This window comes from Musa acuminata, chromosome BXJ2-11 (assembly GCF_036884655.1).
Source record: "Musa acuminata AAA Group cultivar baxijiao chromosome BXJ2-11, Cavendish_Baxijiao_AAA, whole genome shotgun sequence".
NCBI lineage: Eukaryota > Viridiplantae > Streptophyta > Magnoliopsida > Zingiberales > Musaceae > Musa > Musa acuminata.
In genome coordinates, this window is record NC_088348.1 from 7,510,536 (window position 1) to 7,530,619 (window position 20,084).

The 20,084-nt window shown below is 36.6% G+C and overlaps 2 protein-coding genes across 2 annotated transcripts; both read left to right on the forward strand.

Moving 5' to 3' along the window:
• The first annotated feature begins 8,562 nt into the window (after positions 1 to 8,562).
• On the forward strand, positions 8,563 to 9,576 carry LOC135626386 (uncharacterized). The gene has a single exon (XM_065131628.1). The coding sequence runs from the start codon at positions 8,563 to 8,565 to the stop codon at positions 9,574 to 9,576; it is 1,014 nt and encodes a 337-aa protein (XP_064987700.1).
• A 1,343-nt stretch (positions 9,577 to 10,919) lies between these two features.
• LOC135626640 (peroxisome biogenesis factor 10-like) lies at positions 10,920 to 18,354 on the forward strand. Its single transcript, XM_065132085.1, has 11 exons — positions 10,920 to 11,157; positions 11,254 to 11,285; positions 12,808 to 12,897; positions 13,951 to 14,045; positions 14,165 to 14,369; positions 14,581 to 14,650; positions 14,814 to 14,892; positions 15,047 to 15,180; positions 16,281 to 16,378; positions 16,673 to 16,764; positions 17,854 to 18,354. The coding sequence occupies exons 1-11, from the start codon at positions 10,971 to 10,973 to the stop codon at positions 17,954 to 17,956; spliced, it is 1,185 nt and encodes a 394-aa protein (XP_064988157.1). The 5' UTR covers positions 10,920 to 10,970; the 3' UTR covers positions 17,957 to 18,354.
• Positions 18,355 to 20,084: the final 1,730 nt, after the last annotated feature.

Sequence of the window (20,084 nt, forward strand, 5' to 3'; positions counted from 1 at the left end):
ACTTAATCATAGGCACGCAGGCCCGACAATAAACGAGAAATATAATGGAGGCTCGCAAACCCCAATAATAATAATTACAAGTACACACATCACACGGTCCATGATCATCCGTCAACACATCATACATCATATGTATAAATAATCATCATCATGTAGAACTACCAGATAATTATAAAAATAATAATCAACTAAACTTTTTAATTAATTAGTATTTTATGAAATCATGGACATATAGGCAATTTCTTAATTCCTAGGGGTATTTTCATAATTTAGATAAAAGATAGAGATTGAAATTTCTTAAATTTCGAGGGGCAAAACTATCTTTTGTCCAGAAAACCCTAATGCCCTCATCCTCCCCTATTGCTACTGCTACCGCCGCCTCCGCCACCCTGCCGGCGGTGGGCTGTGCGGCGGAGGGTGGGGTCGCTGCCCTCGCCTACAAGCGGCACGCCCGTTGGCGGCGCTACCCCTGCTGGGTTTTTGCCCGCGGGAGCAACGACCACATGCGTCGTTGCCCTGCGGCGCGTCACCACGTAAGAGCAATGGCCGTAAGTGCCGCTGCCCTTACAGTTGCTATTATAGGCTGCATGCCTGCACGTAGATGGCAGTGCTGCCATCTGCGACGGCAGCGAGGGCAGCAATAGTTGCTGCCCTTTTCCGCTTTTGCGTCAACGATTTTGACGTCAAAAGCTTCTCCAAAACATAACACTCGTAGTTTAAAATCAATCTATCGCACGAACAACTTGGCTCTGATACCACTGTTGGGAAAAATCTTTGGGGGCGACATCACATGCGCAGCGGAAGAACAAGAAAACAAAATCCCCGATTCCCAAAGAGATGTTCATCGTCGTAAAAAGATTGGTGTGCAAAATTCGCGAAACTGAAAAACTGCGTATAGAGTAGATTGTGTTACCTAGGGAGATCGTATATCCCTATTTCCTTGCAGATCCTTAGGAGAGGGTGAAGGAGGTCAAGCGTCCTCCTCTCTAGTGATGATCCACACAGCAGGGATGCGATGATGCTCCTCAAAACTCCTGGCTTGCTCGGAGGTGGAGAGGGAAAGAGAATAGGAGAGGCAAGCAAAGGCTCTAGCCTATGAGGCTTTGAATCCCTCCTATTTGTAGAGGTCCCCTGTAAAACCCTAATGGATCCTCGCCTAGTGGGTATTGGATCTGCATCCAATAACCCAAGCCTGTTAGATTAGTGAATCTCTATCCAATAATCTCTCATGGGCTCTTATTGGATCTCGTCCATGGGATCCAATAATTTAGGGGCTTATTGGATATCCAATAAGACAAGGGCTCAATCGGATATCTCATATCTGAACCTCTACTCATCGCAATGTCTACCATATGTGTGTGACCCTCTAGGCCCAATATCGAGCTGACCGTAAGTCATACCTGTCAGAACTCCTTCTAACTCAGTGAATTATTATCTCTGTAATAATTCACTTGACTCATCGACTATGGATGTATTAGGCCACTATGTCGTAGTTCCCAGACGATACAGGGGAATCCAATCCATTGGACCTGTCTGTCCTCAGTTACCGTGTACCCATAGTCCCTCATTCATCTAATATCCCAGAGACCGTATATCGAGCATGGTGTTGTCAGACCCATACGGTTTTTACACGAGTCTCGCTCTAATCGGATTCTCCCGAAGAACTCTTTCTCTCTCAACCCGAATGATCCTAGCCAGGGATTTGTCTGAGCAAGAACACATGAGATATTCCTCTCATGACGCCGAGAGTAGATGATCCTCTATTAACACTCAATAGCCCTCATAAGGTCGACTGCCACTCCCAATGACCAGTTGTACTAAATCTGGGACAATCAAACCTATAAGTCTGGTATCAAAGAGTGAAGCACTCATACAGGACATCCTTGGTGTCTCAAGTCTAAGGACCAGATATACCACTAGGACTACGGAATCGCTGTCTGACAATAAGGCATCATCAACCATCCAGCATTCCGTAAGCGGATCAATCAGTGAACTCATTCTCCAATTAGCACCTGTACTGTATCCCTAGTATCCCTACACGAGCAACTATGAGACTAGCTACATCCATCATATGGACGAGTATACAGCACACCAGTCTGTCCGGTTATCATGATGTCCTCTCGAGTAACCTATGATCGGGATTATTTAGGATATGTGTTTAAAGGTGAATCGATCTCATTTTTGTGATCTCATCACGATTTGATTCCCATCGTACAAATCCAAGGACATCACAATACATATATATATATATATATATATATATATATATATATATATATATATATATATATATATATATATATATATATATATATATATATATATATATACAATAGTTATAAAGTGATATATATCAAAATATAATAATCAAAAAGAATGACTAGCAGAGAATGAGTTCACCGATTGATCCACTTATGAAATACTGGATGGCTAATAATGTCTTATTGTCAAACAACGATTCCGTAGTCCCAATGGTATATCTGGTCATTAGACTTGAGATACCAAGGATGTCCTATATGAGTACTTCATTCTTTAATACCAGACTTATAGGTCTAAAGGTTTCAGATATAGCACAACCTTACGAGGACTATTGAGTGTCAATAGAGGATCATCCACTCTCGGTGTCATGAGAGAAATATCTCATATATTCTTACTCAAATAAATTCCCTAGCTAGGGTCATTCGAATTGAGAGAGAAAGAGTTTTCCGGGAGAATCCGATTAGAGCGAGACTCGAGTAGAAACCGTATGGGTCTGACAATACCATGCTCGGTATACAATCTTTGGGATATTAAATAGATGAGAGACTATAGGGTACATAGTAACTGAGGATAAATATGTTCAATGGATTGAATTCTCCTATATCGTTTAGTGATTGTGACGTAGTGGCCTAGTTCGTCTGCAGTCGATGAGTCAAGTGAATTATTATGGAGATAGTAATTTACTAAGCCAGAAGGAGTTATAATAGGTATAACTCCTGGCCAGCTCGATATTGGGCCTAGAGGGTTACACATATATAATAGGCATTGCGATGAGTAGATATTCAGCTATGAGATATCCGCTGGAGCCCCTATCTTATTGGATGTCCAATAAGCCCATGAATTATTAGATCCTATAGATGAGATCTAATAAGAGTCAATGAGAGATTATTGGATAGATATCCACTAATATAAGAGGCTTGGATAGTTGGATAGAGATCCAATAACAAATAGGACAAGATTTATTAGGGTTAAGTTGATAAGGAACCTCTATAAATATGAGGAAATCAATGGTTCATAGGCTAGAGTATATTTGGGTTGCCTCTCCTATTCTCCTCCCCTTCTCCTCCTTAGATAACAAACTTGGGGTTTTGAGGAGCATCGTCGCAGCCCTGCTGTATTGATCACCGCTTCAGAGGAGGACGCTTGACCTCCTTCACCCTCTCCTAGAGATATGTAAAGATTTAGGGATATACGATCTCCCTAGGTAATACAATCTTTCATATATATAGTTTTAAGTTTCACGATTTTTGCGCACTAATCTTTGCACGACGACGAATACATCTTTTGGGAAATTTGAGATTTTATTTTTCTGTTCTTCCGCTACGCAGGTGATGTCGCCCCCATAGACTTCCCAGATAACCAAATAGATTAGTGTGCTATATATCCGTCTATATGATGGAGACAGTTGGTCTCATAGCTACTCGTGTGGAGACACTAGTGATACAATGCAGGTGCTCATTGGAGAATTAGTTCACTGATTGATCCGCTTATGAAATGTTGGATGGTTAATGATACCTTATTGTCAGATAATGATTTTGTTGTCCCAGTGGTGTACCCTGGTCCTTAGACTTGAGATACCAAAAATGTCCTGTATAAGTTCTCCACTCTTTAATATTGGACTTATAGGTTTTGATGTTCCAGATCTAGCACAGTTGGTTATCGGGAGTGACAGTCAACCTTACAAGGGCTATTGAGTGTCGATAGAGGATTATCTGCTCTCAGTGTCATAAGAGAAATATCTCATGTATTCTTGCTTAGACAAATCCCTAGCTAGGCTCATTCAGATTGAAAGAGAAATAGTTCTCCGGGAGAATCCGATTAGAGTGAGACTCAAGTAGAAACTGTATAGGTCTGACAACACCATGCTTGGTTTACGGTTGCTAAGATATTAGATGGATAAGAGATTATAGGTATATGGTAATTGAGGACAAACAGGTCCAATGGATTAGATTCTCCTGTATCATCTAGGGATTGTGGCGTAGTGGCCTAGTATGTTCGGAGTCGATGAGTTGAGTAAACTATTGTGAAGATAACAATTCATTGAGCCAGAAGAAGTTCTAATAGGTATGACTCACGACCAGCTCGATATTGGGCCTAGAGAGTCACACACCTATAGTAGGCGTTGTGATGAGTAGAGGTTCAGATATAAGATATCTGCCAGAGCCCCTATCTTATTGGATATCCAATGAGCCCCTGAATTATTAGATCTTATGGATGAGATCAAATAAGAGTCAATGAGAGATTATTGGATAGAGACCCACTAATCTAAGAGGCTTGGGTAGTTGGATGGAGATCCAATACCTAATAGGGCATGATCCATTAAGGTTAAGTTGATAGGGGACCTCTATAAATAGGAGGAAACCAAATGTTTATAAATTAGAGCCTTTATAGGTTACCATCTTTTATTCTTCTCTCAATTCTCCTCCTCAGATAATAGGCCTAGAGATTTGAAGAGCATCATCGTAGCCCTATTATGTAGATTATCATTAGAGATGAGGACGCTTGACCTCTTTTAGCCTCTCCCAGAGATCTATAAGGATTCAAGGATATACGATCTCCTTAGGTAACACAATCTATCTCACATATGACTTTTAAGTTTCCCGAATTTTACATATTAATCTTCACACGATGACGAATACATCTTTGAAAAATTTAGGGATTTTGTTTTTGTTTATCCATTACACATGTGATGTCGCCCCTATATTTCCCTACAATAATAACTCTATCAGGCAGATATAAGGTGACCTCATCAACAGCTATTATAGCAGCTTTTGCTCCATTGCCCATCTTAAGGTCCATCTCGCCTCTCGCCAATCTCCTAAGTCTTGCCAGAACTTGCAATGAATTACAAATATAATAAGCACTACCAGTATATAATACCCTTGTGTTATCAAAAGAGTCTGACAAATGAAGACTAATCGTAAATGTACATAAAGCTTTTTCAAGCTTCTGTTTCGCCCTCTCTGCAAGGTACTCTTTGCAGTTTCTCTTCCAGTACCCATCTTTGTCATAGTGGAAACAATAGCCTTTGTCCTTTGCCGAGTCTTTCTTAGCAACCTTTGCTTTACGTGGTCTGCCCTTGCCCTTCTTAAGGGACTTTTTTGCTTTCATTTTCTTTCTAGTCTCACGAGTATAGAAAACTAACTTCTCTTTCTTGATAGTGCACTTTGTCTCCCTCAACATATTGAGGAGCTCAGGAAGAATCACCTTAAGCTTGTTCATATTAAAATTTATTATGAACTATGAAAAGGAATCTGGTAGGGAGTGAAGCACAAGATCCACACACGGGTTATCCTCTAAGACCATTCCTAGACCTATGAGTTTCTCTATCCACTCAATCATCTGTATGACATGATTCTAAACTGGTGTCCCCTCAGTCATCCTAGTGTGGAAGAGGCTCTTAGATATCTTATATCGCCGAGCTCTTCCCTGTTCATCAAATAGTTTGCGGACAAGGAAAAGAATGGATTTGACATCCATCTTTTTATGTTATCTCTGTAACTCAGGAGTTATGGAGCCCAACATGTAACACTGAGTAAGAGTAGAGGTATTTATATACTTCACATAGCGAGCGATCTCATCCTCGCTTGCCCCTTCCTCGGGCGTAGGCATCACTGTATCAAGGACGTACGATGTTTTCTTCACGGTGAGAACAATTCTTAAGCTTCAGAGCCAATCTATATAATTCAGACCAGCGAGGCGATTGGCATTAAGTATGCCATGTAAGGGATTTAAATGTGATATTTTCTAAAAATAAAGATATAGTAGAAATAAATAACCTCGAGCGACTCGACCAATCACACTAAGCCCAAAAGATAGGTAACTCTTGTCAGTCATAACTCGTGATTCTCATCTTGTTCAACCTTCGAACCACCGTGGTATCGAGGGACTTGACCAACCATTATGCTTGGTTAAGTCAACACCATCGTTACAAGATGAGTCTGATTCGATGATGTACTCTCGAGGGACTCGACCAAGCATACTATATCCTCAAATCACCGATGACATCTCTATGTCGTAGGCAAGATAGCGAATTGCGATATAGGTGAGCCTCGAAGGACTCGATCAACTAAACATACATCAAGAATCGATCCCTATCTATAACGATGGAAGGCTACGTGAGTCAATCTAATTGCCTCACGTTTATCGACTTAATATTATCGAGAGAGAGAGGATTTTGATTTGGCCTCTGCTATCATGTTATAAGGCTCGTAGTTATTTTATTCTCATTTGCATCATTAATAATAATGTTAGCTTGTCTTAGCTTATTTATTGATTTGTCTAATAATATAAATTTTGGAATAGTCCTCCTTTTTACAACTTCTACCAAACATCTGTATAATCAGGTCTCTCGCCAGCTCACTCGTATAAGCACTTAAAAAATCCATCTCTATGGTACGACCCTCATCCGTAGATAACTAAAGTTTTTATCGAATACAAAATTAAAAACATACATGTCATGTCAAATACAAAATACTATAGATATCAAGGAAAAGAAAATGCTTTGATAGGCCATGTTACTAGCATTGAATGCTTCAATTGTTTTACTTGGGTTAGAACACAATGATTATAATGAGATATTTTGATTGATCATAATTATCGTATTGAACATTTAAATGCTTTATAGGGCTATAGTGCCTTGGTCAATCACTTCGGTATATTTAAAGTTATTCTATTTATTTTTAACTTTCTTTTAAAACAAAATATCATCTCACGTTTCACACTTTTCTTTTTTGGCTCACCAAAATTTGAGATTCTTAAATTTATTTATTTCGAAATAGGATATATTTTGATTTTTATGAAGTAAAAAATATATGGCAAGATCGAGGAATTAAATTCTAGAAAGTTTTTATTAAAAGTTCTGAGAATTAAAGTTTCTAAAAATAAAAAAAATATCCAAAATATTGTACTTTAGTTGTTTTATAGCTATAAAGTTTAAAATTAATTTAAATTTTTTTATGTTAGAATAAACAAATAATAAAATAAGATTTCTCAAATTCCGATTTGAAAATCGATCATAAACACAAATTTTAGGTTCTAGCAACACTCACAAGGAATTGCAAAAAACATATATTCTGTTTTTTTAACATCAATCTTATTTTGTTAGTGGAAATAATTTAGTTATGTTTAATTAAACATACAAACAATCATGTAAATGTCATACACAAAGGTAATATTAATTTACAAAAAACTAATAATTACTAAAATATTAACAAATAAATAACTATGAAGTGCAACGTAGTTAATATCAAAATTATAAAGAATGGTGCACAATTAATTTTTCATGACAATTATCAAACAATTAATCATTCATACATAATGTCAATATTTGTGATTAATTTTTAAGATGATTAGCTGCTCGCTAGATTTTTAATCGAATTTTTAGTAAAAAATTAAGACCGATCAGATTTAATTAAGAATTCTAATGAAAATATAAAAAATAAAAATAGAAAGTTGTGGTAATAAAATTCCAACGAGTGTTGGATGCTTTCTAAGACAATTGATCCAATGAGAGTTTCAAACCTCATACAATATAATATGCTTATACCAAGAACCGATAATAATATTTGATGCCTACTTATTAAATATCGAGGATTTAAAATTTCATCTAATAATCTTTTACATCAAAGGCATTTTTGGTGATATACTAACGAAATACTCATTCAATAAATATTAGAGTTAAAATATTAGTCTATTAGAAGTATATTATATCCACTTATCAATTAATTTTACACTTAGGATATTAGTCGAATTCACATAATAATAGTTGAGGATTTGAAATATATTCGATAGTTTTTTATACTTAAAATATTAGTTTGATTATAATCTATTTTATCCACCTACAAAAGATTAAGGGTTTGAAATATCATCCGTTAAATTTTAATATATAAACATTAATATGATGATGATGTACTATACTTCGAGCTTGATTGGTAAACGCGAGAAAGAGAGAAGTAATAAAGAAAAATATTATCATATAAAATATAATATAAGCGATTGTTTTAGGTCCTCAATGAATTAGTAACCCATAAGAGTTAAACCATAAAAAACATTAAACTAGGTTAAATAAAAATGGTCAACTTAGAACTGAAATGGAAAGACCAAAAAGAAAGAAAGAGAGAACAAAATGGAAACACAAAAATGAAAAGGAGTTAAAGAAAATGCTGAATTTTTATCCCTCGATCACATGATCACAATATAATTCTCTCTCTCTCTCCCTCTCTCTCTCTCTCTCTATATGTGTGTGTGTATGTGTTTGATCCCGTAATACGAATAGGAACACAGTGCAAGAAAGAGGGAAAGATGAAGAAGATACTCCGTTCCAGTAGTCGTGCCGAGAAACCCCCGGCCGAGATGAGCACGACCGGCGGTTCCACCGATGACAGCTCCGAGTCTCCGGCTTCCACCCCCTGCGACGTCGACGACCACAACGATTCCTCCTGTTCGAGTTTACCCCAGACCGTCTCCTTCTTCGCCCACCCGCAGCATGATCTGACGTTAGTCTCCAAGGTCGACGAAGTGAAGGGATCAGAGGGCGAGTGCAAGCTTTGCTTCGAGAAGCTGGATGCCACGTTCTACCACTGCAAGGCGTGCCTGCTTAGCTACCATCCGATGTGCGCGCAGCTGTCGCCCACGCTGACTGAGTCAGCGTCGCACCCGGAGCATGAGCTGGCGCTGGTCCCGCATCTCCCCGGCGTTTGCCTCGAGTGCAAGGAGAGCATCAAGTTATGGCGCTACCGGTGCGCGCCATGCGGAGTGGACCTCCACCCGCAGTGTGCCTTACCCGGTTTACCTCTCACCGTCTCCTTCTTCGGCCACCCGCAGCATGATCTGAAGTTATCCTCGAGAGCTGATGAAGCGCAGGGATCAGAGGGCAAATGCCTGCTTTGCTTCACGAAGCTGGGTGCCTCGTTCTACCATTGCAAGTCGTGCCTGGTGAACTACCACCCGATGTGCGCGCTGCTGCCGCCCACGGCGAGCGGCGCTTCGTTCCACCCTGACCATGAGCTGGCGCTCGTCCCGCATCTCCCCGGCGTCTGCGAGGCGTGCAAGGAGGACATCAAGATATGGCGTTACCGATGCGCGTCGTGCCGAGTCGACCTCCACCCACAGTGCGCCGGTGTTTCCATAGAAGTCGGCGCAGGGAGCCTTCAGATCCAAGACCAGGAGAAGGACACTGGCAGCAGCTCTGGCCGCCAGTTGCAGCGCCAGTGGACCAAACGGGGCCGTGTCGCGGGCAAGTTTGTGCTGAGAGTTGGGCTCAACGCAGCAGGTGCCAACGTCGGAGTACCGCTGGGGAACCTTCTCATCAAGTAGTTCTTCCTAGCCTTGTCCTTGCAAGGTGTTTGTTCTCTGTCCCACTCTCTTCTCCTCGTTTGGTGTAATAAAAAGACCCCAACTCGTACTTGTAATCTTGCTTTTTCATACTGTTCTATGATCCTTTTGGTTATTTGCTTAATATGAGAGACAGAGAGAGAGAGAGAAAGAGAGAGAAGGGCAATGCTGCTATGATCTCGTTGAAATAACGTTATGTTGACTTATTCCTTTCTCCAGGTTGACAAATGCTATCGATAACTCATTGACCTAAGTCAAAACATGGAGGCCATCGTCAGCTTGTGTTGATGATGGAACACATGCTGTCTTTGACGTGTTCTTGGTTATATCGTGCTATAATTTTGGATAAGATATTTAGAGATCTGATAGAATTTTGATTAAGGTTGTTGACCTGTAGATTTGAAGTCATAACATTGGAAGATAGATGGATACCATTTGAGTTAACCCTTTTTTAGCTCTACTCCATACAATGGGATGAGCTCCTTAAATTCTAATCATATGTCTCTAATTCCATTTACTTGTTTTTAATCTATTTTCTTCCACTATAGTATTTTATAATAAAATTATAGTATTCTCGAAAACAATATTATAACTCTCGTAGAAGTCAAATTATTTTAATATTTATTTTTTCTAAATAAAAATATTTAAGAAAATATCATTTTTGAATATGATTATCCATTTAATAAAATAGGCATTCAAATAATTTAACTACGGTGTTTTTCAATATGCTTATAGTGTTTTTGACATATTTTCAACAAACTATAACTCTAATAAAAGACAACAAAAATAAATTAGAGAAATATTAAAAAATGCTTATTATTCTTATGTATTTTTAATAATATCAAAAAAACATAACTGATGTTATAAAAAGAGAAAAAGGGAGGCAAAAGGGAGTAGGAATTAAGTAAAGAACAGAACGCCGGTCGGAAAATCTAAATAAAATATATTTCGTTTATATATATATTATATATATATATATACATATGTATATGTATATACATATATATATATACATGTATATACATATGATGTGTATATACATATACAAATATACATATGTATATACATATACATATATATATAAATATGTATATATATGTATATATAAATATGTATATATATGTATATATATATATATACATATATATACATATATATATACATATATATATATATACATATACATATACATATATATATATATGTATGTATATATATATATATATATATATATATATATATATATATATATATATATATATATATATATATATATATGTATGTATGTATGTATGTATATATATATATAGTGTTTTGGGGTTTCCGATCGCAGTAGCCACAAGCGAGGGTAAGGGCAAAGGAAAGGGAAAGAGAACATGAGAGGTGAAACGAGCGGCAGTGGAGGCGGGGAGGCCGGGCCGAGCTCCCGGTCGGCGGCGGCGGTGGGGGAGAGGAGGTTCACCCCGGCGGCACAGCCGGAGATCATGCGGGCCGCGGAAAAGGATGATCACTACGCCGCGTACGTCCACGACGCCTGCCGCGACGCATTTCGCCACCTCTTCGGTCAGCTGGATTTGCCTTCCTCTCCTCAATCCCCCCGCCGTTCCACATTCTTTTAAGTCAGTCGTTGCTTATTTGTGTGGTTGTTCTCTTGTTTAGGCACCAGGGTTGCTGTGGCATACCAGAGCGAGGCAAGTCTCGTTGCTAAAAGATGCCCTTTTTTCTTCGTTTATTCGGTTTTCTCATTGTTAGCTCAAATTAGGGGACTCAATACTATAGAAAGAATGAATTGAACAAAAGTTGCAACATGTACTGGATGACAAATCAAAAAATAGATTTCTTACTCACCTGTTGTTTGTGCATCTATTGAAATAAATTCTCTTTGTTGATTTGACAAAGAATCTGGGTTTGCACAGTGAACAAGTATAAACAAAACAACTTATACGAAATTCACCTTGGCGGTTCTTCACCGGTGAACTTCCAGTTCTAGCTCACCAAAAAAGAAAGATGATTATTTAAGTTTGGATGCACGATAGAAAAATTGGAGGCCTTGAGACTGCTCTGCGGCCTTCCATCCTCATCTTTATAATCTCTTGCTCATCTAATGCCATCGGGTTTGTTTTCCTCAAGTTATTACGTGGTTATTATATAGGAAGGCCACTACAGGCTCATGTGAGTTCCGAAAACTTGGGGCTCCTGTTGTAAATCTTCCTATCCCTCATCCAAGATCGTTTATCATATGTAGTAGATTTGGACTTGACATTCTAGGTACCTGCATGATGTACTTTTGCAGAAATCATGGCACAAAGTTTTTAATTAATCAGTCAATTTCTTGTCTGAGTTACTGTCAGTTTGCTTTTGGGCTGCTTTATCATATAAAGAGAAGTTATTAATGTAAGTTTAACCTAATATCACTTCATCTGTTATTTAGAATGGTGTTATCAAAACATAAATGGAAGAGAATATATAGAACCTCCTAAGCGATTGTATGCATGAATCGAGATACTCACCAGGTTCTGTTATATCTTAGGCTTGTCCAAAATCATCATCCCATTTTGCAAAGAAGATTTACCTAAATACTTTGATTTTTTATGTAAGTTAAGCAGTTTTTCCTTTTATATTGTCTATCATGGGTGATGGGTTTATCATCTCACGCCTTACAAGAAGATCCGTAACTCGCTAAACTTTGTTCATTTTAAATTAAGCATATACATGAATCGAGATACTCATCAGGTTCTGTTATATCTTAGGCTTCTCCAAAATCATCATCCCATTTCACAAAGAAGATTTACCTAAATACTTTGGATTTTGTTTATGTAAGTTAAACAGTTTTTCCTTTTTTATTGTCTATCATGGCTGATGGGTTTATCATCTCATGCCTTACAAGAAGATCCATAACTCACTAGACTTTGTTCATTTTAAATTAAGCATGCCAAGCGTCTGGCCAGAATCAACACCGTGACAAGTAATTTAGTTATATGGCTATGTAGTTGTTTTCAGTGTTTGAGAAATGATGTTGACAATCAACATACTAATGCCTGGAACAATGGTTGCCTCTTTCTTATGCTAGGCTACTACTACAAATCGTCATAAAACAAATAAAGGAGTTCATTCCTTGGAATTTGGATGATACTGTGATAGTACTTTACTCCATTCCATTCTCTTCATTATTGCAAGGGGTATCACTGTTTATCTTTGTTAAATATCCTGCAGATAAAGCTATTAGGCCAGACACTTTATTATATATTGACAACTGGTTCTGGACAGCAGACTCTGGGGGAAGAGTATTGTGATGTTTGTCAGGTATATGCATCTTGCTGCATTGATGATAATTTTGTTCTTTTGTTTTGCTGGGCAAATAATTGGCACTTGTTTTATTACTTGAATAAATACTTTGAGAGTCTCTTCACAGTGTGACACCATATACATTTATCATTCAGCACAGGAATATTTGAGCAAAATGTCATTTATAAGCAAGGGCTAAGAAATAGATTACTTTGTGAACTTCTCTCTCTATTTGATATTCATATTCACTTTTAAAGACAGGAAATGACACATGGTCCAGTCAAATTTTTTATTTTTGATTGAGAGGAAAATAATACAAATATATTATATGAGAGATACGTTTCCGGCTTCTCAGTTGACTCTTCACATGAACCCTATTTTTCAGATTTTAGAAGAATGTAGTTATAGATATTTAGTTCTTTCTTATGTGTGGTTCATGCTTTTGAGATGATAACACTCGTGCCTCCCTTGTAAACAGGTTAGTCAATTGGTTTGGATGTTTAATCTTTCTAACGAGGACATGAAAACAAAGTTGTTAAGATAAAATCTGAACAGTTGCTACGTATCTCTAGTTGATCATAATGATTTTGTCTTATTAAATTATTGTGAATTAGTCATTCTTTAGGTTCTTAGACTCTGCTAAGGCATTTTGATTAAAGATATGATTCTTGAATGTCCAGGAAGAATAATCATTTCCTTTCTTTTTCAGTAGGATCTAATCTATTTTGGAACAAACAGCTTGTACTATTTACCTTTTCTTTACTTTAACTCATTGGACTCAGTACAGTAATGGGTTGCTTAATTGCCTATGACACTATATCTCGAATGAGAAGAAGTCCTTATTTGGTCCAAGAGAAATGTTTTAGGACTGCCTTTTTCTTTGTTGATTTAAGAGATTTAATGCAAACGATGCCTAGTAGACTTTGCAAAGCTGGTTGAGTAAAATGTACTTACAAAGTTAAATTATAAAGTAGAACCGTGCTTTCGCATATCCGAAAGTAATTAACAAATTTGGTATTTGTGGATATTTAAGAGATGAGCTAATCCTGACTTTGTAATTGGATCATTTAGGTTGCAAGTTCATACGGATTGTCACCGACACCAGCAAGACGAATGCTTTTTATTGTATACCAGACTGCAGTTCCTTATCTTGCAGAAAGAATCAGGTCTGGTGGTGTTCTGTTTTCTCCTTTTTTGTTGCATTTGCTTATTGGACTACACAATCCTTGATGTTGTAAAAATTTCCTTAGGCTACTTGTCCCACTAATCCATAACTATCTTACAGCTCTAGGATGGCTGCCCGTGGTATCATTTTGGCTGAATCACACTTTGATGAGATTTACGGAAACAACAACCCAAGAAGAGCCCAAGTGCAAATTTCTGATACTCCCGAGAGCTCATCTTCAGCAACTGTGTCTTTATCAACTATATCAAGGTTGAGAGAGAATATCCATGGTTTATGGTTGTGGATACTTCAGAAGTGGCCGTCGGTACATCAATAACACATCCTAGCTGTCTGCTGATATTGCTAATTCATTTTTATTTTTTAAGCAGTATCATTTATCATATATTCGGTCAGACGACAATATGTTTACAACATGTACTGAGGGTTTTTTTTTGCTCTTGTTAATTGTTGGGTTAAACATTTAACTGAATATTTTTTTATATGAAGCATGAAATCATTATTTCTATAAAACGTAGGTGCTTCCATTTGCTCGTGAGGTTCTACAGTTGGCTCTTCGTACAAACCTAATGTTTTTTTACTTTGAAGGTAACTCCATGTTGCACAAATACTTGAACCAATCAGAATTTGCTTGTCTCAAATATTTAGTTCTAAAGCGAACTAGCTAACAAATAATTTAATTCTACATTCTGCTTATGTGTTTTTGCAACTTCATGCAATTAATTTTCTTTCTATCATGTGTGTTTTTCAGGGTTGTATTATCATGTGTCAAAACGTGCAGCAGGCATCCGCTACGTTTTTATTGGGAAGCCATCAAACCAAAGGCCTAGGTACCAAGCCACTGAATTTAAGATGCTTTCTAATATGCCCTAATTTTCAGTGGTTTTTTTTAATATTTTTGTGTTTTGTTTACAAAATGTAGTCAGCATTTTTCTTAAATGTGATTATGATTTAGAGAATACTATCCTGGCATGCCTTCTGCAGATACCAAATTTTGGGTGTATTCCTGTTAATTCAGCTTTGTATTCTTGGAGCTGAAGGATTACGGAGAAGTAATCTGTCTTCAATTACAACTTCTGTTCATCATACATCTCTTGGAAGCCACCAGTCATCCTCAGGTAGGATATCTGTTCTCTGATTATCTCTGTTTTTAAAAGTCATCTGATAAAACTTATAATTGGTTTTACTCATTTAATGCAAACTTATATGCTGTTCAACAGAAGGTCTAGAAAAGGTCTTAGTTGTCTCAAGCAGTGCTGAGTGTTAAGAGTTCATTTTGAGGGAGGAAAAGCAGACACTAAATCCATGCATCTTCTTCATATGCTTAGGACACCATGAAGTTTAACACTTAAGGAGAATTTGGAGAAGAGATATTATCTTTCTATTTTACATCTTAAAGGTTGAAGATGGGAAGGTAGTGAGCAAAATCTCAAGCTTTAAATATCTAAATGTTATTGTCCAAAACTCTAAGGTTGGACAATTCAGTGTGAATATTGTGCGATGATGGAATTTGTCCAAAGAATTGGAGGGTCCAATTCTTCAAGACTCATAATATAATTAAATAAAAGGACATAATAATCATGTTAATATTAAGATGGAGAGTGCTGAAAGTGAATATTCACAAGATAAACATGATGATACCAATACTAACATGATGATCGTGTTCATTAATTTATTGTAAAAAATGTACTGTTATTAAAAAGAAATTTGTAGATTGTAAGATGACTTTTAGTGTAATAGTGAAAAAAAAAATTTCATGATTTTTTGCTAGGGGCCCTTTGTTTTAGATGGCCAATACTAACATGGTTTTAGATGGCCCTTTGTGAAACTAATCCTCCAGACACTAACACGGACTTGGGGACCGGAGTGCTTTAAAAAACATAACCAAATAGTGATTTGTGTGTTTTTCATTAGAAAAGAGGTATCTTATCATTACTGATAGCAGAACAACTAACTGAACTAGGTGTTGTGAAGGGAAACATGTCTGTGTCCTTGATAGTGTGACATTAATAGCACATCACCATTTTCAGTGTCTTGCTTTCTTTTAGTTCTCTTGTAACCAAAGTTTCTCCAAATAATTCTCATTATTTTTTACTGTATGTTTGACCAGTACTTAATTTAAGAAATAAATAGATGATCAGTTCAACTTAGCTGGAATTTTTAGCTGTCCATTTGTGCATCTGCCTATGGTAGTTTTTGACATATTAATGTACTGCAGGTCGAGATTTGCCTGTTCTGAATGAAGATGGCAATCCGATACCTGATAATAACTCTAATAAAGGCAGTTGGGCCACTGATTCCTTTGCTCTTTCGGAGGTACTATTCTTTCAAGCAATGTTATGTATGCCAGCACTTGCATAAATACACATTTGCAATAAATCTCAAATCTCTTGCAGTGCACTTTATATTGGTGTACAATAAACTTTTAAGTTGGTCATCAGAAAGCACAAATACTTTGACTCTTGACAGAGGATATTTGTGATTAATATCAATTATGTGCTGCTATTTACATTTGGTGTTGTCTCTAAAGAACTATACAGAATTTCTTTTGCATCTAATGATATGAGAGATATTGTTAGTAATAATAAGTTATTTTTTTTCTGGTTTCAGCCCCAGTCATCAGGTGGCATGAGCAAATGTACCCTTTGCCTCAGTTCACGCCAACATCCTACGGCAACACCCTGTGGCCATGTCTTCTGCTGGTACTCCACATATCTTAAATCTTAACTTATCCAGAAAGTTCTTGTTTTGTGTTCTCAGGGATATTAGATAGTCATTCTTGTAAGAATCAACATATCTGATAGACATCCAACATATGAGTTCATTACCCTGTGGTGGTTTACCTCAGGGACAGAGATATTGTAGGGTTATAAATGTGGGACCATCTTTAACAGAATTCTTTTTTGAACCAATTCACTTGTGGGAAGGCTTGGCATGTTACAGGTGGGTGTATTCTTTTATGGTATGTTAATTTGACAGTAGCTGTAATATCTAATGATCTAATTGTAATGACATTATTATTTATTTTCATCTGAACACTTATTACACAAATATAATAAAAGCACTGCATGTGACAAATTTTTCTATGTTTATGGGTTCGACAATGACTAAACTGGATTATATGGCTTGGAATCAGTTGGTATTGATTTTTTTTTTTATTTTTTCAGTGATATCACATAGTACAAGTAGATATATTGCCAAGTACATTGGCATTGTGTCAGTCTCATAAGGTGTCAAAATGGATAGACCAAGACTTTAAATCTTGCCCTGCTCTATACATTATTGAGGTAGATAAACTTAAACAAAAATATTGATATGATGATTCTTGGATTTTCTTTTCCTCTATGGGAATTACCAGTTCCCAATTGTGTGTTTATGTGCAATGAAAGTTATGAGATTCAAGGTTTCCACTTGATCTTTTATTTTCTACTCCCCTCAGTTTTCTTTTTTCTAATGACCTTATTCTGGGGACACCTTTTGTGGGGTCTTCTGGGATTTGCTTTTACTGCATTCTATTTTCAAATTTTGCGAGAAAATGGTGACCGACTTTGATGCTTCTGTTGTTCTCAAAAACTAAGTTCTCTTTGAAGTAACAAAGCATCTCCTGTGCAGTAGTTTCTTTAGAGATTGATTGCTATTGCTCATTAAAGACAATTGCAACTTTGTTAGATTCTAGCGAAATTTCAGAATTTTCACATATTTTTGAATTAGCTGTATTCATGCTTGGTGAGCCAACATATTTGAGTGCTGGTGTATCCAGTGGTTCATGTTGTTGTGTATGTTGTTTGCAGGAACTGCATCATGGAATGGTGCAATGAAAAGCCTGAATGCCCGCTCTGCCGAACTCCCATAACTCACTCAAGTTTAGTTTGCATATATCATGCTGACTTTTAACACCAATCGGTCCACAATGGAATTTGGAGAAGGTAAAAATTCAATTTTGTATTCGAGGGAACTGGGGGAAGATGTCAATGAACACCAGTCACCAGATGAGACAAGCCAATCACCACTTCAATGGTAGAGTTATCTCAAAGATGTGCAAACTTGAGCAAGCTTTGACTTGGTGCAGTTCAAGAAGCATGCTGATGGCACTCAGGCAAAGTTGCATCTCCAGTCAGATCGACAAAAGGTCACTATGCTTGGATGATGATTGTCTTCATAAATTTTATAAAAATGTGGATTCATTTGCATGTACTAGTAAAGATTCAGTGTTGCAATCATAACAAAACTGTTTGATAAATGTAACTAGTGCATTTTTTTTTTAAAATAAAGCATAAAAACTATCTGCTTTATTGACTTTTGTTATGAGAAGATTTATCGAGCATTTATCTGATGAATGGTGACTGGTGCCATCTTTTTGTAAAAGAGTAAAAAGATCTTTTTTATTGACTTCTTTCAATAACATTCCCATTGTTTATTTTTTATGCATTGATGGCACTCCCCAACAAGGGAATCAAAGAAAAACAGTAATAGATAGAACTCTTTTTATCTCAAAAGGATAAAAGATAATTATTGGTATGTTGTTCACTTTGTCATGAAATATTGTGCTTTGAGTATATTATTTTACATGTAAAATGCTATATTAATTGCAAATACAAACACATGGAACATCTAGATAAGTACTGCAATGAGGATAGTGAGGACAAGAAATAGATGTTCTGATGTGCACATCTGAGGAAGATGGCTCAACATTGATCCCTTCCTATACATTTCAAAACAATCAAGCAAAAAAAAATCAATATTTGTCATGTTAATTACCATCTTCCTGTGGTTTTTAATTCATCTTAAAGTATCATAGCATTGATTTCTAATCCATCCGTCAACAAACATTTTGTTGGCGATTACATTTTCTCCTGTGTCGAATGGACCACATTGGCGTATGTCATGCACCAAAGTCAAAAGTCCTCGTAAACATTTCCTCTTTTTGCTTTAATGGTCGACTATTTTTGTTGTTTTCTGTTGCAGATGCCAAATCCATGTCGGAAGTCAAACAAGCAAAGAAATAATTATTGGACGAACTCTCATCCATATAATCGATTATATTTTAGTTGACAATGGGAACAAAACACTATGGTAAGACTGCAACAGTAGAACTCAAACCCACCACACAAATGACTTGGAAAAACTTCACCATTTTGGGTATTTTTTGGGTAATAATGCAAGAAATCAGAAAAAAACAGAAGAACTTCACCTTCAAGTTCAAAATTGTTGAATATGTTTTCCTAGTTGGATCCCTACATTTCTAATGCTCATATAATAATACTGCAACTGTTCTTTTAATGTAAAAGAAAAATGAGAGAAATCTCTCTTTAGCAAAGAATAATCCAAGCAAAGCTTACATCGATTCTCTCTCTAGAAGATAGTGTTGGAGACATGTGAGAATAATGATCCCACTTGGATTAAATAAAGACAATGTGGCAGACTAGTGGTCAAATTGATGATATTGGCCCATTACGAATAGTTTTCTCTGGATATCATGGCATTGAAGCTCACATCGATGCCTTTACATATAGTGCTTAGTGCTACAATATTATAATAAGAAGAAAAACATATTACAAGAAACATATTTTACCTCAAAGTTCTTCTTTTAGAAAAACCTTAATTTAATCTAAAACCTTAATATCTTTTAAAAACTTGATAAGTTAAGGAGTGTTTCAAGTATTTTATATTTTTATAAACTCATAAATTTGTTGAATGGATGTCGACTGTTATACTAAAAACCATTTTCAAACATGTAAAAATAATTTTTTTTTATACACATATTGATGTTATTATTTTTATTAACATCCGAAAACAAAAACAAAGCTCGAAGGACGTTGGTCATAGTACAACAAGTGGCACGACTTAAGTCAATGTCATCGTCTAAAGCGATAATTTCTTCATTAATTTTCTTGGTCAACTTTGATCTCCTGGCCACCGTCAGAGTTGGAGTTTGAACACCTTAACTCTCCCTAACTCCACTCAATACTAACTTAATCTTCGGAAGGGTTAAGTCGGAAAATCCTCATCCCGACCTCGGCCT

Bases quoted from the DNA above. Each gene is read 5' to 3' on its own strand.
- LOC135626386 (XM_065131628.1), top strand. From the start codon at position 8,563: ATGAAGAAGATACTCCGTTCCAGTAGTCGTGCCGAGAAACCCCCGGCC.
- LOC135626640 (XM_065132085.1), top strand. From the start codon at position 10,971: ATGAGAGGTGAAACGAGCGGCAGTGGAGGCGGGGAGGCCGGGCCGAGC. The intron at 14,370-14,580 runs GTACATCAATAA...TATAAAACGTAG, and splicing joins TACTTCAGAAGTGGCCGTCG to GTGCTTCCATTTGCTCGTGA. The intron at 15,181-16,280 runs GTAGGATATCTG...AATGTACTGCAG, and splicing joins AAGCCACCAGTCATCCTCAG to GTCGAGATTTGCCTGTTCTG.